The following is a 23016-nucleotide window of genomic DNA, read 5'->3' on the forward strand; positions in this document are numbered from 1 at the left end:
ATTGTAAAATTACTTCTATTTTAATTATAACTTTAATTCGAGCTTTTCAAACCGAATTGGTGTATGTGACTAAATAGTCAAGCCGAGCTCAAATTTGTAAGCTCAATCGAGCTTGAGCTGCTTAGGTTTTTTGAGTTCGAGATGAGATCAGGGCTCGATTATCGCCCTAATTCTTTACTCTTTAGTAGCCACAATATCTATGGTAGTAAAAGATAAAATCTATCATCCAACGATTATATACAATCGGTCCATGATCATATATGAAGAGATAAATTGAAAAGTTATAGTTAACTAATGCGGAGGAGTATTCTTTTTCTTCGACTTTATCGAGATTCAAATTCTTTATAGTAACAACTCTATTCTACAGTAACCAACTTAATCTTGTCCCAACTTAACCTTGTCGGCAGCCATATTATCTACCTCCAACATCTCGTGGTCAATAATAATAATATTTGCTACTTTTATTTTTTTTTACAAAAAAAAAAGAGAATTGGAAGGAAATTTTATTAGTTTTATTAAGTAGTGAAAATGTACAGCTCGTGCTTAGTAATAGTATTATTAATTTCGGGTTCAAAACCGGCTCATTATTTTAAAAGACACTTTAAGTAAAATAATAATAATAATAATAATAATAATAATAATAATAATAATAAATAAAAAATAAAAAATAAAAAGAAGAATTGGGTAATATGAAATTTGAAATGACTGATTTAATTTTATAAAATTTTTTACTGATTATCAGGATAAATTGAAGATTAATCATGATGGATGACCTAAAAATCTAGTATCTTGTGATTACGTATCTTATTTAGAAATAAAATCTCTACTAATATATCGTAACTGGAAATTGAACCACAAATGTACGAGTGACAACTTAAACTCTTCTACTGCACTACAGCCACGGGAAAAAAAACACAGAAAAAAAAACACGTTTAAGTGATGAAATAGTTGGTTGTGGCAGGTGAACTATACTTAGAGATTCTCCTTAATCAAAGCATTAATTCACGTGCACAATAAATCTAAACATCAGATTCCCTTAGAATATTCAAGTAATTGAACAGATTAAAAAAGAGCAACCTCCATCTCAATTTCTTCATAAATACAGAGAATTGTAATATGTGATTTGAAGAACATAGTGCTCATCATGGAGCTTTAAAGAAGGCACCTTTATGTTTGTCTTTGATCATCCATTCCATCTCAACTTCTTTACAGATACTAGTGAATGGAGTAACCTCCGGCCAACCATGGTAGTCGTAAAACTAAAAAAGATGCAATGTGCTTTCGATGAAGAGTGACTTTCGCGTTGAGCTTGCCATGAAGAATCAACTAAGCAAATGCCTTGACCTTGATGAACAAGTAGGAGGACCAAATTAGATGGGATTACATATCCTCCATTTTTCAATGTGACAAATAAGCATAAGCTAAACTAACAAAATAAAATACTTCGAGGTCGAGACTAAAAAAACAGAATAGAACATTAGCAGGCCATCTCCAAAGTCGCATCAATTGTGCACAAGCCTGCTAGAATAATACATACTACATGTCTAAACTCCAAAGAGCATCTAGATGGATAAAACTAACAAAGGAAATCCCATGTATAGTAGAAGAGAAATTACATTGTCATAAGAATAATATACTGCTTAATTAGCACATAAACAATTGTATTTAGTTGTAATGTCTCTTCTAGAAGGAGCCTTAGCGCAAAGGTAAAGTTGTTGTTATGCGAACCAGGTTTGAGTCCCGTAAACAACCTCTTGCTTATAATAGATTCAATGTGGTCCAACCTTTTTCCAGGAGGAACTTCGTACACCGGCCTACCTTTTAGATGTAATGTCTTTTCTCTAGTAATCCATCCAAATCTTAGCACCAAATCAAATAGTATAATTAATTAATTCTTTTTTGTACTCTTTTTTAAAGTGTTTAATAGTACTACGTATTTAAAATAATTTGCTCTTTGTAACTACTACAACTAGTGGTTTCAGACCTACTGTCTTCAAATTCCCCTCCAAAATTACATAGTTTCATGCCTCACTTTACTGCTCTCTTTAGCAACCTAAGAGAACCTTGTTAGAACATACCAATGAAATGGTCAGAGATGGCACCGGCTAATCAGTTTCCAGCCGGCTGGTTGCCGGTTTCCAAGGTTTCATGCGAGACTGTTCAGGTTGTTGAAGTTGTGCATTGACCTTCTGTTGAATTGGTTTCTCTCAACACAGTTTTCTGTTTACATTTTCTAATTTTATATTCTATCTATGTTTCATAAATTTTTGTTCTTATGTTGAGAAAGATTAAGCATCATTTGTCTAAATCATAAATTTTATGCTGATCTCACAAGCATTTAAATTGAACATCTATAGTTTCAAAGCATTGATGGCCATGTACTCTCACAACTTGTAGGTCAAAGTTGGTATTAGCATTGAAAGATTTATGTTGTTCTCACAAACATTTGATCGAACACCTATAGTTCAAAACCATCGATGGCCATGTTGTTCTCACAGACATTTAATCAAACACTTATGGTGCGTACCGGATGAACTCGACGATAGGAGGGGATCAAGGTCGGGCGCCGTTGGGATTATCGTGGATGATGAGGTTGACGCCGTGGGAGCGAAGGGCGTTGAGGATGGCCCAGACCTTGGTCTGGTTCTTGAACCCCTTCTTGGCCACCTCCTTGGCGGCGTCGGCGTGGATGGGCTCCCGGGCGAGGCCGTCGACGCGGAGGCGCATGGCGAGGACCTCGCCCACCGCCGCGGCCGCCTTGGCGTTCACCGTGCGCCCGCACTCGAGCCCTTCCTTGAGCGGCTTCTCCACCGACGACGCCGTCGCCGCCACGCGGCCCAGGCGGCGGTCCACCACGTTGGCCGTCACGTACTTGAGCGAGATGAAGAGCCGGAGCACGTACCTGTTGCTCGGCAGCGGAGGCCGCAGCGGAGGCAGTGCCGGCGGCATCAGATCGGCGCTTAGTCGAACAGGGGACAGGGATACGCGACCCTGTTTAGTAATTCCATTTCGGGCCTCTGTTTACGACGACGGAAGCAAGGGGACAGAAAAGAAAGGAGAGAAGGTCAAAGCATTCTGTTCTGTTTCAGTTGACCGAACTGATAAATGTAATTTAAGAAAGTCGAGGCGCAAGTTTAAAAGAAGCAATAGATTTGAAAACTTTCGGGACAAAAGTGAAAATTTTCGAAATTTAATACATACCATAAATGGACTGCTGTGTGACAGCTTGCTGTCCTCGTTTGGTTGCATTGGGTGGGGGTTATGGTGCCGTCGTGGTAAGATATTAGGGTAATTTTGCATGCAATTCTTATTGACAAATAAATCTTTGCATGCAGTCCTCATCCATTAAAATCTTTGTTTTCACTCCCAGTTAAGCATCTTTACCAAATTGCCCATGATATTTTTAGGTACAAAAAGTCTAAAAATCAGTATAAATCCTCTTAAATTGAGTATATTAACTTAGAATTTAGTATATTTTCTATCAAATTGAGTACGATTCTAAACCCTAAACCCTAAACCCTAAAACCTAAACCCTAAAACCTAAACCCTAACCCTAAACCCTAAACCCTAAACCCTAACCCTAAACCCTAAACCCTAAACTCTAAACCCTAAAAAATAAGAGGAACAATTTTGATAGAAAATATACTCGATTTTTAATATAAAGTACTGACTTTAAGAAAAATTATACTCATTTTTGGACTTTTTGTACTCAATTTTGAAATTTTTGTACTAAAAAAATCTGAGGGGCAATTTAGCTATCAATATTTGCATGAGGGAGTTGAAACAAGTAATACTTTGCATGCAGAGAGTGGAAACAAAGTTTTTTGGACATGGGGATTGCATGCAAAGTTAACATTATGATTGGGGATTTTTCTCTAATTTACCGAAGATATTATTCAAATATTTATAATTTAATTTTTAATGATAATAATAGGTTGTCTTCAGGGTATGACATATACCGTGGACATATGATATCTTTGAGATAATAATCAGAGATCGTTTTTTAAAAATTAATGATCTAAAATTTATTTCATCATGTACCTATGACCTATATATTATATGTACCTTCTTCTCTATCCGTAGAATCGGTACTAGGGGTCGCTAAGGTAGCGGATCTATTTTTTTTAATTATGATATGTTTATAATTTTTTTTTAAATGAGATGTATAAGTAAAAGATGTTAGACTTCTGAACTGGTCTGCTATGTGTGCTTATCGATTTATTCAAATGATGGGTGAGAAAATTTCATGGACCATACTGATCACTTTAATTGTGGACAATAGCTAGATTTAAGGTAACGTTTGGTTAAATGATGTGAATGATTATGAGTATGAGTTTGATAGTAAGATGTAATGAGAATGAGAATGGAAATGAAACCCACTTAATTATATGGGTTTGATTGATTCCCATAAATCTAGAAATTATTCTCAAACTCACAATCTAAATATCATCTTTTACTATCATTCTATTTCTTCATTTTTCAAATCTATCAATCAAACACCCCTAACGATGATAAATGGAGAAACTATACAAAACTAATCATTGAAATTAACTAAACTTATCAATTTTTTAAAACATGATTTAATTTTTTTTTTATGCCCGTTAACTTTGAGTTTGAGCTGTAAGTCGAGCTCGGTTTTAAATATTATTAAAGAGAACGACATTTCCCACTCGCCTGACACCTCCCCTTCCGGTCCACATTAATTTTTTACCCTTATACCCTTCTCCTTCTTCTACTGTCCACGTTTTTTTTCTAAATTTTGTTTTTTTTAAAAAAATTTGTTTTTAAAAGTTTTTATTGGTTTTTCTGGTTAATCAATTTTTTTATACTTTTTATTAATTTTATTTTTTATTAATTTTTTATAATTTTTAGTAGAAGATTGTATTTTGATGTGATAATAATTTTCAAAAATATAGATTCTAACTAATATATTTATGATGTCCATGGTTTAAATAAATTCAATGAGAATAATAGATTGATTATCAAATTTTACTTATTATATATTTGATGATGTATCTATTATTTCATACTATAAATGGACAAATAATAAAAATAATATAAAATAAAAAATTGTTGAAAAAATAATAAATAAAATTAATTAAAAAACAAAAACTAAAAGAGTTAAAATTAAATAACTTATTATTTTAAAAAAGAGGTGGTATACAGGTAATTTAAAAGGGAAAAGAGGGTGGGTGCTGTCGGAGGAGTGGGAGAAGGAATTTACTTCAGTTTTTACGGAAAAAGCGCCCAGTTAAGACGGATGTTTTATAATAACGATCAATTATCTTAAAATTACTGATAGTAAATTTAATTTTGTGTTGGAAAAAATTTATTTTCATTCTTTATATTCTTTATATGTGTAATTTTTTTTATTTCAACTTCCTTTTACCTTCTTACTGCACATCAATTTTAGTTTTTATTTCAACTCCCTTCCAACTTATTAATGCACACTAATTTATCTATTTTTTTATTAAAAAAATTTAAAATAAGATATAAATATTTTTAAAATAAATGTAATATATTTAAATTAAGATGCAGTATATTTTTTTTTATCAAATTGAAGATGACTTTTTTTTATCTTGATCAATAAATTAATATATTCAATTTTAATTAAATGATACTAAATTTAATAAGAATTATATTATTATTTTTATTTAAATTCAGTATTATTTAATTAGAATTGAATGTATCAATGGATTAGTTAAGTGAAAAATAGAGTTAAATTTGATAAAAAAAAATATATATTAAATTTTAGTTTAAATGTATTGAATTTAGAGAAATTATAAGTTATTTTAGACTTTTTATTTAAAATTTAAAGGTAATTAGTTAATTAATACGTATTAAAGAGTGGGAAGCGAGTTGAAACAAATACAAAAAATTTAAGGTAGGAATAAATGTTTTTCCAGACGTAGCCGTCGTGAAATATAATAACTATCAAACCGTAAATGTTGTTGTTGTGTCCACTATTAATGTTTTACTTAAATTGGAGGTGAAATTAATGGAAGGACTATAATGTAAAAACCGTAGACGGGGTTGCTGCTGTCATGATAAAATATAGCCCCGTCCTCATTTGGAATAAAATGGCGACTGTATGATAAATCCTCCACCTTGTAGTAGCTTGCTGGTCCTCGTTGTCGCCGAAGAGTTGCGTTGCACAGCTGTGTAGCAGCTGGCCGCTCATCATTTGCCGTCGGCGAAGAGTTGAGTTGCCTTGCGTTGCGATATGGATCCGGCGGCAGAGAAGAAGAGGGTGTGCGTGACCGGAGCCGGAGGCTTCATCGCCTCCTGGCTGGTGAAGCTGCTGCTCTCCAAGGGATATGTCGTCCACGGCACTGTCCGAGACCCGAGTAAGTCCAACTATCCGCCTCTTGCCACTGGCGGAGCCAGGATTTGTAGCCCGCCTGGGCTGCAAATCTCCTCTAAAGGTTTCCCGGGCTAAGACCCATTTTACTCTATTTGGGAATGAAAAAAATCAATACAATCAAAGTTAAAAATTAACACAACTTTAATTGGGCCACCGGGCTATAGCCCAGGTATCCTAAAGCCTGGCTCCGTCCTTGCCTCTTGCTCAATGTCCCCCAAATATCGTCCGGTTTTCATAGTTTCTAGGGCATCGGGTGCCCTCCTCGTTGTTGTATGAAGGTAGTTCTTTCTTCATTAGGTTGATCATAATGGATTGATTTTGAGCTTTTCCAAAATTCCATTTGTTGGGGTTTAATCAAAGTACTATGTTGGAAAGATTTGATAAAGATCATGAGTTTAAAAGTATGAATATTTCAATTGACATAAGGTCTTTTGGAAAGAGTCCAAGAGCAAAGTCATGAGGGCATAGTCTCAAAGTGGATAATATCATGTCATTGTGGAGATATGTGAATATCCTTTGAGCATAATAAATGATATCAGAATCATGATCCAGACCAAATGCCATGTGAGGTGGTCTTGAACGAAGTTGAGGATATTTGCGGGGAGACCTAGAGCAAGTCAGGATGACCAAATGCTTGCGGGAGGCACATATCATGAGAATAATTGTAGTCCTTCATTTGAGGAGAGAATTATTGGACTTCAATGAAAGTCCCATATTGGAAAGATTTGATAAAGATCATGAGTTTAAAAGGATTTAGGATATCTCCATTGACATGATGTCTTTTGGGGAAATCTCAAAAGCAAAGTTATTAGGACCTAGATCCAAAGTAAATAATATCATGTCATTGTAAAAATATATGAATATCCTTTAGATATAACACTATTAAAATATTTCTTCTTTTTTTGCTTGGATTGTTCGTGGTGTTGCTTCTCCAAAGAGTTTTAATTTAACTCTTTAAGAGGGATAAAAGAGATTGTAGGATCTGATGGATACTTGATGTAAACATTAAAATTTATGCAGGTGATCCCAAGAATTCCCATCTAAAAGAACTGCACCCCACAGCCACTGAGAACCTCCAGTTGTTTAAGGCCGATTTGCTCGACTACGAGTCTGTTGCCTCTGCGATTACAGGATGTGAAGGGGTGTTCCATGTTGCCAGCCCTGTCTTTTTGGCCAGAGTGCCTAATCCGGAGGCAAGTATCTCAAGCATGCAAGCATATGAAATGTTTTAGTTATGCAGTCTTTGCTACAATCGTATGATATCTGAAGCTCTTTTGATGTGATGCAGACAGAGGTCATTGAGCCTGCTGTTACAGGCACTCTGAATGTTCTCAAGGCATGCTCTGAAGCAAAAGTTAAGCGAGTGGTAGTGGTTTCATCAATTGCTGCAGTGGCAGTGAGTCCAGATGCGAAGGATAAGATCTTAGATGAGGACGCATGGTCTGATGCGGAATATTGCCGGAAAATTGAGGTAAATTGGTGAAAATTTTCTTTCTGTAATCATTGGAGTAGCATCATTGGTAACAAATTAGAATGTTTGAGTGTAACACATGGGTCTTTGGTATATATTCTCGTTCTCTTGGTGTTTACTATTGTTATTATGTTAGGCTCTAAGGGGAAGATAATGAAAGCAATTGCAAATGTCATAGCTGTGAAGGATTGCTCACTTTAATTGATACTAAATAATTCAAACAAACAAGACTTTGATTTCGATGATAAGATCATGGCTGTGTTCAAATGGATATTGCATATGCTGAATGCTTGCCTAGAAGACGCTTATTTAATCTTTGATTCTCTTGGTGTTCATAGACTTGGTACTGCCTTTCAAAAACACTAGCAGAGCGCGAGGCATTGAACTATGGCGAGAAACATGGACTCAATGTTGTGACTGTTTGTCCATCTTATGCCATCGGACCGTTGCTCCAACCCACTTTGAATGCTAGCAGCATGGTTCTCATCAATATGCTGAATGGTCTATCATCTATACTTTTCTTTTGTACTATTAGAACCCTTGAAGATATCACACATGGTCTGATCCTATGCTCTCCTCATCGCCATGTTGCAGGTACACACAACTCCATGGAAAACATATTATACTATTTTGTGGATGTTCGGGACGTAGCTGATGCACTATATCTGGTCTACAAGAATCCAGAAGCGTCAGGGCGATATATCTGTGGACCTTGTGAAGTGAAACTCTCTGATTTAATACATATGCTAAGGAGCTTATACCCAAACTACAAATATTCTGAAAAGTGAGTGATGTAAAACTACTGCAATTCAATTCAGAATCATTTCAAAGAACTTGCTTTCTGTCAACTTTTATGTATCTGGATTTGTTGAACATCATGCAGATTCACAGAAGCAAAGAGTTTCACAGTGCATTCTGAGAAGCTGGAGAAGTTAGGGTGGAGATATAGGACACTGAAGGAGAGCCTCATTGATAGCATTGAATTTTATCGAAATGCCGGTTTTATAGACAGAGCTTAAACTACATCTTTCTCGTTGATTTTGTATTATTGGGATGCTAATGAACCAATAAAGTTTGTGATAGCATCTGAATGAATTCATTTTGTTGTTTGAATCAAATGAGTTGTTATTAAGATTGTGACACATGAATTCTTGTGAAAATGAGGATTTAGAGATATTGTCCATTTAATTTGGAGACGAGGAGCAATGCGAACAAGTCAACCATGAATTTAGGATCTCTGACTTTAGCAAAGTGTTTTGAGAGAGTAGCACTATCAAGAAAAACAGATGCAAATGCACTTTGTTAAGATGATCCTGATGCTCCTTGGACGGGAGGGTGTAGGCTTTGTCATCTTCATTAGGTCCTTCAAACTGAAGAGACCCATTTTGGGCCTCTGTTTAAAACGGTCGATGTCAATCCTAAGTCCGGATAAGCACTAAGTCTCTATATTTCTATATTAATCATGGACGATATTATTTTCATAGATGAAACACGTGAAAAAATAAATACTAAATTTGAATTTTGACGGAAAACGTCATAAGTGAAAGGTTTTTAGAATATAAGAATTTAATAATATTATACATATGACATAATTGTTAAAATAGGAGATGATGAACTCTAATTGAGAGTTTTTAAGTATTTAGAATTATTTTTTATTAAATGATCGATGGATTAAGAGAGATATCTTACATAAAATATAAGTAAGATTATTGAAATGAAGAAGAGCGTTAAATATTTTTTTTATGATCTATCTCTAATATTTTAAAAAAAGGTTTTACAAAATAACAATTAGACTTGTTATATTATATGGAATTGGAAATTAAACTATGACTCGAGTACATGAATAGAAAATGAAAGTTGCAGAGATGAGAAAGTTGTTATGAATGTGCGAATATATAAGGATGGACATGAAAACAAATAAAAAAATATTAGAAAAAAAAACTCCTCTGAAAAATACATTTAAAATGGTACCGACATGTATTTAGATAATTAATAAATAATTTAGTTAGACAATATAAAATTATAACAAATGTGTGTATCACACGAGAAAGAAGAAGATAAAAAAAATGGTAAGTAATATATATATATATATATATATATATATATATATATATATATATATATATATATTTTAAATATAAATGATGATATTTTAAGAAAGAGTTTAATGGCGTAAAGAATCCATGTAACTAATCCTATAGAGATAAGTTGTTATATTTCGGGCCTCTATTTACAATGAAGGAACCAAGAGGGGTGGATAGGAAAGGAGAGAATGTCCAAGAATAGTGTTATGTTTCAGTTGACCATTGATGCGGTAATGAAGAGGGGTCCCACCAAAGGTAGATCAGTTGACATGGAGGTTGAGATTGACTGACGTGGAGGTCAAGGTCAAAATAGTCAAAGGTCTCGGTCGACCGCTCTGGCAAGGATGCCGAACGACTCGCCCCAATGACGACAGATGGAGTCGAGAGGTAGATGATGATCCACAACGAGCTGGTCTCACTAATCGGGCGACACGTCTGGTCGGACGAAGGTAACCAATGACAGTCGGGAAGCAAGGAAAGGGACGAGCCATCATATCCGATGGCCACGACCGAGTGAGGGTGTCTTGGCCAATCGACTGTCGTTCGGCCGTCAACGGGACCTACCTACATATCTCCCCACATCCTTTTGGAGGTTTGTGCCACTGACAATGGAGAATGTTCTGCAGGTAGATGGTACTTTGGAAGCTTCCAACCTACCATATCAGAGATATGGATTCTCGCTTACGGAAAGATGCCAAGGACACTTTTTGACTTGTCTTTTCCTAGGACACTTTGGAAAATGTGCATACGCTTTGAGATATGTGCACAGACACTACAGTGACACTATAAAAGGGGATTCCCATCTATAGACAAAGGTATGCACAAGTTCATCATTCTACACGCTCTTTGCTACAGCATTCTTGTTGCTATCTACATCGCCGAAGACTGACTTGAGCGTCGAAGGGCTGATAACCATAATTTTGCTACATTATTTTGATTCATAATGCATGCTTTTAATGATATTTTCATAGATTGAACTTATATTTTCATCATGTTTCATTAATTACATTTAATTTTGGACTTAATTGTAAATTAGTTTATTATCATGGTATTTGATGCTAATATTTGATTATTATTTATAGGCATCAAAAGGGTCATGGACCCGATCAGATCAGACCACACTTGGGCTCAAATCTAGGGCTAAACAAGTCGATCAAGCCTTGGAGCGATTGGGACCGTTCATTGAAGATCGGAGAAATCTGATCCATCCGTAGAGGATCTGGCCCATCCAACCTAATGAGGAGCAGATCTTGTCTGTTGATGAAGATCTAGAGATTTTGATCCAGATCCAAGACGATCTAGCCATTGATCAAGACCTGAATTGATTTGGACCGTCCGATCAGATTTGAGAAGGGTTTAAAAGCCGTGAGAAGTTACAATGCCCTTTGAGCTCGGTGTTTTCGTGACATTTTCTACTGTTCATCCTTCGTCCTCGGCGCTCCTTCCATATTATAGATCCGAGATGCAGAACTTCTTCATCGACGACGATTGCTGATTGCCGGCGTTCATCTTCCGATGGTAGAGAGCGGCAGAGGACGTTCCCAGTCCACGAGTTGAATTTCTGATCCGCGACCACAAATTTGAGGGCGTTCCCCAATCTATGACTTCCATCAACCAACGGAGCTCGAAGGGCGTTCCCAGAAGCTTCAGATTTCATTCGATCTTCCATTTCATCTGCTGCATTTGAATCGAGCTGATCAATCGATCGAGTGACGCAAATTCTAGAATTCGACATCTGTTCTTTGCGCGATGAGAGTGCCAGCTAATTGGGAGCTCGAAGGGCATTCCCAGAAGCTGTGATCGTAAGCTTGCATTAGCTGGGAGCTTGGTTTTTCGTCGGTGATTGTTTGATGGACGTTCCCTGATTCATCTCTGTTTCACAGCAGAGAGAAGAGGTTTTGTTCCGGAATTTGGTTGTGGAATGCATTTGTTTTGTTAGTTTTTCTGTACATTTCTTATATCTGCTCAGATCTAATGATCTGATTTCTTAGCTTTGCAATTCTGTTTTAATTACCTAGATTTGCTATCTAATTTCTTTAAATTCCTGCAATCCAATTTCTGTTCAGCAATTCTGATCTTGCAATCTATTTTTGGTATGCATATTTACATTCTTAGTTTTATTTAATCCATTCCTATATCAAAGTCAATTGATCTCAACATTTGATCTTTGGGACTGTGAACACGCTTGTATGAACGAATGCTCAATTTGAGATTTCAACGGCTACTGTGAATATTAATGATTAATGCTTGAATGTTTTACTACTATGAATGTAATGGAAGCTATATTAATTGATTCATTGATTCAATGATACATGAGAATGGGATTTAATGTTTGTTTACTTGATGAGATAGAAGAGGATCATGTTTTGAGGAGAATAACCTTTCTTTGACTCTATTAGTGATTTTATTAGATGAAACCAATTTGTAATGTGAATCAAATGGAAAAACTTAATTGACTTTGTGATGAAATAATTTGATTGAATCAATTCTAGAATTCGCATACACTTACTAGTTATTTTTGGAGAAATATGACTTGGAGCTCGTTACTACATCTCTTATTTAGTTTGGTTGAGTTCTCTATTTTTATTAATTTGGAGCGCCTAGTGACATGCAAAACGGCGACTACCAAGGTGTTGGAGTGTATACTGAAAGCCTAAGCTTTGTAAACATTCATTATGAATAAAGAATCACATTTGGTCAAATTGTCTACATTTGTTTGTAGTTGTTCATTTAATTTATATTGTAGATAACATAGTATGTGGTGTCACATGCAGAAGATGATGTTATCAGTACCTTATAAATTATAAACAGTAGCTCACGACCAAAATGGAAAGGAACAAACCATTAGAAGATCGTAGTGTAATTAGGTATTAGTTTATTTGACTATATAATTACACTAGTACACTCAGAGTGTATTGAGTAGGACCATTTGAGGTCGTTTCTTTTATACTGACTTTATAAAGGAACAAAAACCTCAGTTATTATGGAAGTGTGTGCTCTTAATCCTAATATAATAACAAGCACATATATTTGATATTTATTTCTTTAATTTATCAATGGGTGAGATTTAGTTCGATGAATCAATAAGCCCGATAAGTTGGGAAATGATATCACTTATAGTGTGTGTTGTTGATTATAGAAGGAAACTGTGTCCTAGAGATACTAGGTTGATAATGTCCCCAAGAGGAGCTCATAAGGATTGTCATGTTAAACCCTGCAGGTGGACTTAGTCCGACATGACGATAAGGTTGAGTGGTACTACTCTTGGACTTAGATATTAATTAAATGAGTTGTCAGTAACTCACTTAATTAGTGGACATTCGATATCTTAAACACAGGGAGACTAACACACTCATAATAAGAAGGAGCCCAAAAATATAATTTGGGATTGGTGCGGTAGTTCAATAATAGTTCTCTAGTGGAATGAATTATTATTGATAAAATTAAGTTGTGTGTTAGGACGGGATGCTTAATTTTATCGGAGACCAAAACCAATTCCTCCTCTCGGTCCCTATCGTAGCCTCTTATTTATAGAGTACTATACCCACCTATACCCACCTTCTATACCCACCAATAGGGGGCCGGCCAAGCTGGGTGGTCGGCCCTAGCTTGAACCCAAGCTAGTGGGGGCCGGCCAAATTAAATTAAAAAGGAATTTTAATTTTAATTTTTATTATGTGGAAGAAATAATTTATTAAAGAGAATTAAAATTAAAATATCTCTCTTGTAAAAGATCTACAACAGATTAAAGAAAGAGATTAGATCTCTTTCCTTATTTGTAGATTGGTGAGATATTTTATTTTCTCTTTAAAATTATCCACATGTTGATAGAATTAAAATTATAGAAATTTCCTTTTATCAACCATGAAGAGATTTTTAAAGAGAAATTTTAATTTTAAAATTTCTGGAAACAAATTAGGAAGTTTTAATTGTTGATTAAAACTTGTCTAATTTTACTCCTTTGATGTGGCTGACCATTAGAGATTAATTGGGGAAATTTTATTTTATTTTTCTCAATTAAATCATGTCAAGAGAATTAAGGAAATTTTATTGTAATTAAATTTCCTAATTTGCCTAGGCCAAGGAATATAAAAGAAGGGGTGAGGGTGCCTTCATGAGAGACAACCTCTATTATTTCTCTCCCTCTTTTATTCCTTGGAGTGGCCGGCCATCCTCTTCCTCTCTCCCTCTTTGTGGTGGCCGAATCTCTCAAAGGCTTGGAGCTCTTGTGGCGGCCGGATACTACTTGGAGAAGAAGAAGAAGAAGAAGGAGAGAAAGCTAGCATCTCTTGGAGCTTGGTTGGTGTTTTGTTCTTCATCCTTGGTTAAGCTTCTTTTGTGGCCGAACCTAGATAGGAGGAGAAGAAGGTGGTTGGTGGTTTCTCATCTTGGAAGATCGTTGCCCACACAACGTCCGAGGTTAGAAGAGGAATACGGTAGAAGATCAAAAGGTTTTTCTACAAGGTATAACTAGTAATTTTTCTTTCCGCATCATACTAGTTATTTATGGAAATAATACCAAATACAAGAGGCTTACGTTCTAGAATTTCGAATATGTTTTTCGATGTTGTGTTCTTTTGTGTTTTTTTTTTGTGATTTGATTGTTCTCTTCGGTTAACCTAAAGTTATTTTAGGAAATTAAATATTAGATTTCTATAAAAGGTTTTGTCTAGTCGGTGGTGGTTACTCCCATATCCAAGAAGGCCATGTGCCTCGCCACGTCAGTACTGGTAACCGATTATGGAAATTAATATTTAATGGAATTAATAACTTAAGGTGATTTGGGTCGAACGTGTTAAGTTCCACAGGAGATCCAAGTCAAAACCTAAAAGAACAAATAGATTAAGTTTTGGATCAAACATGTTAAGTTCCGCAGGCGATCCAAAATTTAATTTAAAAGAACACATGGTAGCTAGGAAAAGGTTCAGACCTTTGTACAAAATTTTTGTACAGTGGAACCTCTAGGCTTTCCGAGTAGCAACCAACACAAGGGCCAATGCTGGGAACCCCTTCCCGGCCCGACACTGACGTTTTTGTGTTTCAAGACCACATGGAGTCTTTGCTTTGCCAACCTTCAAGACACATCCCCATCTTACCATCTTCTCTGTTTTCAGTCAGGATCATATTTGGCGTCATCTGTGGGAAGTATACCTGCATCCAAAATGAAAAGATGGAAGACGTTGGATGACTTACTATGGTAATGCTAATGCAAGAAGATTTGGAGATGTTGATACAAGCATGAGCTACGAAGATGATGAAGCATTAGCAAATAGTTGTCGATGGCTGAGCGAACAACCCCGTGATGCCGACGACCGGCCAGCAAGCTGATCTCAAAGCCTGAGCGAAAAACCCTGCCGGTCGTAAGCCAAGCAACAGGCCGATCGGCGACTTCGGAGAAGCGCCGAACACGCCAATCCTTTACCACCGTGCATTATTCCGCACGCCATCCGAAGAGCAGGGCTGAGCAGATAGGCTACATAGTTCCTCTTTGGAGGACACACTTGCTCAGGATGAGCGGAAAGGTAAAGCACCCCGGCTTGACGACTCACCTGAGCGGATAAATATGCAGTTCTCTCAAGAGATTTTGGATGATCAACTGCCACGATACTATAGGCCACTGACGATCGGAGAATATACAGTGGCAACTGACCCCGAGAACCATCTTATCAAATTTGAAAACATGCCCACACTCCACTAGTTTACTAATGGAGTCAAGTGCCGAGTATTCCTCACCATGCTTTTCGGATTAACACAAAGGTGGTTCAGGTGACTGCCGATTAGATCGATATGTAACTTCAAAGACTTCTGAATGACATTCCTCTAGCACCATGCAAGCAACCACCGCTACCAGAACACTAATGTCAACCTGTTCATGATCAAACAAGGGCCCAAGGAAGCATTACAGGCCTACATTAAGTGGTTTAACCAAATGCCCATGGAAGTTCCATCGACCACTCCAGAAATCTTAATAAGTTCTTTCTCCCAAGGACTTGTAGAGGGCGAGTACTTTCAGTCACTCATCTAGAAGCCTCTGAGAGGCTTCAATCATTTGCTTAGATGAGCTACCGAGCACATCAATGTCGAAGAAGCGCAGACGGCTCAGAAGAAGGAAGTGATCCCTGGGTCGGCCGCTTTCTCAGAGCACCGAGCGACCCACACGCACTAGCCGCCCAAGTGGCCCCGAGCGGGGCATATCAGTTTGATAGCTATTGTATGATTTTTGGGACTAATGCTTTGATAAATTAATTTGTTAGGTGAATTTACAAAGCAAGGAATATATGAAGTTGATTTTGTTTATTGCTCGATATTCATGATGTTTGCCTCATTTTGTAGGAGGAGGAGTTGGGTTCATGCAACCAAGAAGAATAGCTAAAGCTATGCGAACCAACAAAACCCAACCTAAGCCATGTGACTCAACCCATTTGATCAGCCATTGTTGAACCAGGTTGAAACAGGGATTTAAAAGCCGAGTTTGGCACGGTGAAGAGTGGCTTGTGCTACTATTCACCGTGCCATCTTCATTTCTAGGCGCAGACGCAAGCTCCGTTCCACCTCTCAGATCTAAGATCCAGTTTCCCCTGTCCATGTGACCTGAGCAACCGACGATCATCGTTCGAGGATCAGAGTGCAAAAGGCGGTGTTTCCCCTTTCCATGATTTTGACTTCTGCGTTCCCAGGCGAGCACAGATCAGAGGGTGTTTCCCCGATTTGAGCTTCCATCATCCAACGGAGGTGGCAGCAGCGTTTTCTCAGCATTTTCGATTCCATTTCATTTCCAAATTCATTTGTGACTTTTGAATCGATCAGATCATTCGATCAGAACTAGCGAATCCGGATTTTGAAACTCTGTTCTTCGTGAGTCGAGAGTTTCATTCGATCATGAGCTTGAAGGGCGTTTTCCAAGAGCTGTGAGCATCATCTGTACTAGCTGGAGTTTGGATTTTCTTTGTCGATTGCTTGAAGGGCGTTTTCCAGGAGCATCTTTGTGTGACAACAGAGAGAAGAGATTAGTTCACTGATCTGGAGTTTGTGGAATGTTTCATCACTTAGATCTGGGTCTTATTTGCTAGATTGAATGCTCAGCTTTATTTTTCTTATCCTTGCAATCTTGACCTTATTGGCATTATGCACTTTCAAGTAGTTGCACTTAAGAACTCTGTTTTGGATCTACATTTCAGATTTCTCAAGTTAATTGTTACACGTTACAATTCTGCAATTGATCTCTTGATCCTATTTTAGTTAGCTTAGCTTTTGCATAAGTCGTGTTCGGTAGTTACATTTCAACGATTTTATATTTCTGTTCCTTAAAAGTCATTTAGCTTAATTTGGATAAGAGTAGCTTAAGTTAGTGTTAGTTGTTAAGTAGTCCATTAATGTTCTTAGGTCAATTTCTGCATTCACTTCAATGCATTTACTTCATTTACTTCACATTGTAGTTGTTACAATCAACTGTTTTCAATTTGATTTAATGAGTTGCATTTTTTTCTTAGTATAGTTATTGAGTTTAGTTAAGTTGCTTTTCAAGTCTAGTTGTTCGTTTATTTGTTAGAGATTAGTTTTCTTAAAAATAAGTAGTTTAGTTACAGTTGGGATTTAATTTCTATTTTAGATCGAATTAGTTCAATGGAATTTACTTATTATGATTGCATTTCATCATTCATTTAGCAAGAAAATTGAAATCCAAATCCACATTCTAAATAGAAAACCCAAAAAGAATTTTGAATCTAAATCAAGCACACATTTATTAGCTATCCTTAAAAAAATACGACTCGAGACCTATACTACATCTTTTCTTATGAATTAATATGGGTTTTCAACGATTAATAATTTGAAGTGTAACGTGACATGCAATATGGTTCACATCAAATTTTGACATCGTTGCTTGAGAAATCACTAGTAGTGTGTGTTTGATTTTAGATTGTGCGTAGTTTTTATTTTCTTTTGTCTTGCATTTTTCTTGATTTTATTGTATATTTGCTTGAATTCTCATTTTGACTTGTTTTCATGACTAGCACTTCAAAAGACAAATTATTTGAGTTACATTCAGAGATTGAGAGAACTTTCAGGACTTTGAGAATTCAAGAGAGATGATCAGAAGTTTCTGAGAGTAGTTCTTCACATATAGACACTCTTATGACTAAGCATCATAGGACTATGAAGGAACTTGCAGGTCCCGATGAGGCATTCAAGTATTCATGTATCACTTATCCAGATTTGGCAGGAGATTTTGAGCTAAGATCTGGACTGATTCATTTGCTTCCCAAATTTCAAGGATTATCTGGAGAAGACCCTAATAGGCATTTACATGAGTTCCATGTGCTTTGTTCTACTATGAAGCCACAGGATATTTTAAAAGAGGATATCAAGCTAAGGGCTTTTCTATTTTCTTTAACAGGGGTAGCAAAGGATTGGTTATATTATTTGCCTCTTGGATACATTACATCTTGGATTGATATGAAGAAGACTTTCTTAGAGAAATTCTTTCGAGTTTCAAGAACTGCAACTATCAAAAAGAGTATCTCTGGAATTCAACAAGTGGTGGGAGAGACATTTTATGACTATTGGGAGAGATTTAAGAAGCTATGTTCAAGTTATCCTCAGCACCAAATCAGTGAGCAGTTGCTTGTCCAGTACTTCTATGAAGGTTTGCTACCTGTGGATAGAAGTACGATAGATGTAGCAGCTGGAAGAGCTTTAGTGAACAAGACTCAAGAACAAGCTAGAAACTTATTTCAAATATTGCTTTGACACAACTACTACACGAGCTTCTACGCGTCCGATCAGCTTTTCGACTACTCCGGTTTCCTACTACTGCTTCATAGAAGTTTGTCTGCCACCAAGCTGCTCTTCCGAATTATCCGATCATCTCCGACAAACCGACAACAACACACGAGCACTCTTAGTTGTTGATAATATTTTATTAAGTATTGCACCTTTTATTACTATTTTAAAAAAGTGAAGAATAGGCTGTTACAATATCCTTATCTCTTGTATTCGATCATCTCTTTCAGCGGTTCCGGCAGAGGCATTTAATGGATTGTCCATCGATAGATTCGCAGGACCTGAGTCTTGGTGTAGGAGTCGTCGAAGGTTCTAAACCAAGTAAATCCTTGTATTCCTATCTTTTTCCATTTCTATCTATTTCCTTTTCTGCTGCGTACTTTTGTTTTAAAATGCAAAAAGATGAGTTTTTAAAAATCACATGATTCACACCCCCCCCCCCCCTCTCATGTGTGTCTCGATCCAACAACACGTGATATTCAATTATAGGTGACATTAATGAGGAGGGAGAACACATGATTAAGGGGCATGACCAAGCGTGCTTGACATTAATAGTAGGGGATTTGAATGATTTTCGAGAAATTATAGTGACGACAGTAGCAATTAAAAGGCAATACATGGAATGAGCAACAACTGAGCGACAACTATAAACCCTTGAGCGAAGAACATCACAGTCGAGTGACGACTATTAACCTTTGTGCGATGAGCAATAGCCGAGCAATGACTATAAACTCTTTAGTAGAGAACATCATAGTTGAGCGACGACTATAAACTCTTGAGCAGTGAAGATTACAATCAAGCAACGACTATAAACCCTTGAGCAGCAAAGATCACAGTTGAGCAGTGGCTCTAAACTCAAGGACACCAGGTCAGGAAAAAGAGTTCCAGAACACGCTAACTGTCCTGTCAGTCGAACTTGCAACCTCCTTTGACTAGACTTAAGGAGAGGGTTTGTGATGCAGTAATGAAGAGGGATCCTACCAAAGGTAGACTGGCTGACGTGGAGGTCGAGACTTGTTGATGTGGAGGTTGAGGTTAAAATGATCAAAGGTCTCTATTGACCGTTTGGGCAAGGATGCCGAACGGCTCGCCCCAATGACGGCAGATGGAGTCGAGAGGTAGACGATGATCCGCAATGAGCTAGTCTCACCGACCGGGCGACATGTTTAGTCGGACGAAGGTAACCAATGATAGTCAAGAAGCAGGGAAAGAGACGAGCCAACAGATCTGATGGGCACGATCTAGCGGGGGTGTCTCGGTCGATCGGCTGCCATTCGACCTTCCGCGGGACCAACCTACATATATCATCATATCTTTTTGGAGGTTTGCATCACTGACAAAGGAGCATGCTCTGCAGGAAGATAATACTTTGGAAGCTTCCAGGATATCACATCAGAGATATGCATGCTCGTTTAAGGAAAGGTGTCAGAAATACTTTTTTATTTGTCTTTTCCTAGAATGCTTTGGAAAATGTGCATATGCTTTGAGATGCGTGTGTAGGATCGATGTGTGCTAGAGGGAGGGGGTGTGAATTTTCATTCGTGGAATTTTCATTCGTTTCGGAAAACACAGAATAACGCAGCGGAATAAAGAGAGAAAACAAAAGCAATGCTAACAACCTGTGACGACTCCTACTCTAAGGCCTGTGATCGTTGATCACTTTCGATGGGCAATCACTAATAGTTTGAACAAAGATTACAGACTTGAAGTATAACATCAATATAATAAAGTTACCGATAACAATAGAAATCATTCATCGATTGTCGGAGTAGTGTAGAAGAGAGCAGCAGTTGTTTATTCTTGATCTTAGAAAGTGCCTTGTCGAGCCCTCCTTAAATAGTCAAGCTAGACCTGATCTAGATTCACTGATCTCGGGATCATGTTTGACTCGTCGATGATCAGTTAACTGATCCTAACGTCCGATCGACCGATCTTGTCTAAATCGGTTCATCTTCCCATCTAGATTCAGCTTCGGATGAGTCTTTGTTCGATCGACAGATCCCTCTATTCGGTCGACTGATCCCACTATCCTCGTTGGCTTATCTGGTCTAATCCGATCAATCCAGCCTAATCTCGGCCACCACATCCACTGTTCGATCGATCGATCCCGAGGTTTGGTCGACTGATCCCTTGATCGAACCCGATCAGTTAGCTGGAAATCCGATCTGTCTACTTGGAGGTTCGGTCAACCGATCCAGAGGTTCGGTCGACCGATTAAGGCCGAAACTAACCCTGTAAAAGTGTTAGTCTCCTGTAAAACAGAGTTAGAATAATAGCAAATAATAAAGCAATATAAAAGATAACTTTTAACAGTCTCCGGACTGTCCGGTTTAGACTTTTGAATTTCATGGAAACACTAGGTCGAACCGACGCCTACTGCTCCCTCTTCGGGGAACAAGTCCTCACCTACTGTTCTCAGGAGAGTTTACCTTTTACCAGATTGGTCCTCTAGACCGTCTGGACTTTTGCTCAGCGTCCAAGACTTCAGGTCTTCATGTTAAATGTCCGCTCCACGACCCGTCCAGACTTTCACCTGGTCCGCAACCCCAGGATTTTCATCTAAAGTTTCTGACTCTAGGATTTTACCCAAAGTGTTCGACCCGCCAAGACTTCGCACAGTCTCCCGGACTAGGACTTCTCTTGCCTAAGGTTACCATCCTCTAGGACCTCCCCCTAGGGTTTTCTACCTGCTTAGTATCCACTAGAAATTTTACCTAAGAATACTTAGCACTTTCCTACAAGCTTAATCATACTTGTTAGACAATAAGTAACCTTAACTTTGGATCTTTTGTCATAATCAAAACTTATGTTCGATCGGCTGGTGCTCCCTACACCAACAACGTGCACAAATATTATAATGACACTATAAAAGGGGGTTCTCATCTACAGACGGAGATATGTGCAACTTCATCATTATACACACTCTTTGCTACAACACTCTTATTACTATCTACATCGCCGGAGATTAACTTGAGTGTCGAAGGGCCAATGTCAAAAACTCCTTTCTAATCCGGCACTGACATTTTTGTATTACAAGACCATAGAATCTTTGCTTCATCAACCTTCAAACCATATCCTCAACTTACTATCTTCTCCATTTTAAATGTAATTTAAGAACCTCCAGGCGCATGTTTAAAAGATGCAAAAAATGAAGACTTGATGCACTTTGAATTGGTTTCTCTCAACACTGTGTCTGTTTACATTTTATAATTTTGTATTCTATCTATGTTTCATAAATTTTTGAACACTTGCCTAAATCATAAATTTTAAGCTGAACATCTATAGTTTCAAAGCATTGGCATCAAGGTCGGCCGCCGTTGGGATTATCGTGGATGATGAGGTTGACGCCGTGGAAGCGAAGGGCGTTGAGAATGGCCCAGACCCTGGTCTGGTTCTTGAACCCCTTCTTGGCCACCTCCTTGGCGGCGTCGGCGTGGATGGGCCCGGGCGACACCGTTGACGCGGAGGCGCATGGCGAGGACCTCACCCACCGCCGCGGCCGCCTTGGCGTTCACCGTGCGCCCGCACTCGGGCCCTTCCTTGAGCGGCTTCTCCACCGACGACGCCGTCGCCGCCAAGCGGCCCAGGAGGCGGTCCATCACGTTGGCCGTCACGTACTTGAGCGAGATGAAGAGCCGGAGCATTTACCGGTTGCTCGGCAATGGCTGCAGCGGAGGCAGTGCCGACGGCATCAGATCGGTGTTGTTTACTGATTCCATATCAGGCCTCTATTTACGACGAAGGAAGCAAGATAGACATGTGGCAAAAGGCGATTCGCTCGCCCCAGCGCTCCCGTCAATCCGTCCATAAGTCAACACGAAGGAGATAAATCATGGATGACTACTAACAGGAAGCAAGATAGACATGAACAAAGGTGGAAATTAAAGTCAACAAATAATTGTCTGAAAAAATTGATCTATAAATATTATTTATGAATATTAATCAACTGAATGTATTTATTTATTGAATTGATGATATTAAATAAATAAAAATAAATTATTATTAAGTTTAACATTAAATTTATTCATAAATATCATTTACGAACATCACATGGATCTAACGATAGAGAAGAAAAGGATTGGGATGATGGGAGTCAGAGGAGGAACCTTTGGAAAATTTAGGAAATCATTGTAAATTTAGAACAAAATTAATTTTTTATAATCATTAATGACTTTTGGTCAATAATTATTAATAGATTTTAAAGATTTATAATTTTTAAAAATATAAATAAATTCAAAAGGCCATTTAAAATTAGTAATATTAATTTAATATAAATTTAAAATTTTTAAGCATCGATGCTTTTTATACGGAAGTGT

The 23016-nt window shown here is 37.5% G+C and overlaps 2 protein-coding genes and 1 pseudogene across 2 annotated transcripts; 1 reads left to right on the forward strand and 2 right to left on the reverse strand.

Annotated features, from left to right (window-relative positions):
• Nucleotides 1-979: 979 nt before the first annotated feature.
• LOC122035183 lies at nt 980-3037 on the reverse strand. The gene is made up of 2 exons (XM_042594588.1): nt 2528-3037; nt 980-1344 (listed from the first exon to the last, which is right to left on the reverse strand). Exon 1 carries the CDS (start codon nt 2947-2949, stop codon nt 2554-2556), a length of 396 nt encoding a protein of 131 aa, XP_042450522.1. The 5' UTR covers nt 2950-3037; the 3' UTR covers nt 980-1344; nt 2528-2553.
• A 3051-nt stretch (nt 3038-6088) lies between these two features.
• On the forward strand, nt 6089-8896 carry LOC122035182 (cinnamoyl-CoA reductase 1-like). Its single transcript, XM_042594587.1, has 6 exons — nt 6089-6347; nt 7385-7557; nt 7653-7835; nt 8174-8336; nt 8430-8619; nt 8719-8896. The coding sequence occupies exons 1-6, from the start codon at nt 6224-6226 to the stop codon at nt 8852-8854; spliced, it is 969 nt and encodes a 322-aa protein (XP_042450521.1). The 5' UTR covers nt 6089-6223; the 3' UTR covers nt 8855-8896.
• Nucleotides 8897-22001: 13105 nt separating this feature from the next.
• On the reverse strand, nt 22002-22344 carry LOC122035265 (annotated as a pseudogene).
• Nucleotides 22345-23016: the final 672 nt, after the last annotated feature.

Source organism: Zingiber officinale, chromosome 11B, assembly GCF_018446385.1.
Source record: "Zingiber officinale cultivar Zhangliang chromosome 11B, Zo_v1.1, whole genome shotgun sequence".
In the NCBI taxonomy this organism is placed as follows: Eukaryota; Viridiplantae; Streptophyta; class Magnoliopsida; order Zingiberales; family Zingiberaceae; genus Zingiber; species Zingiber officinale.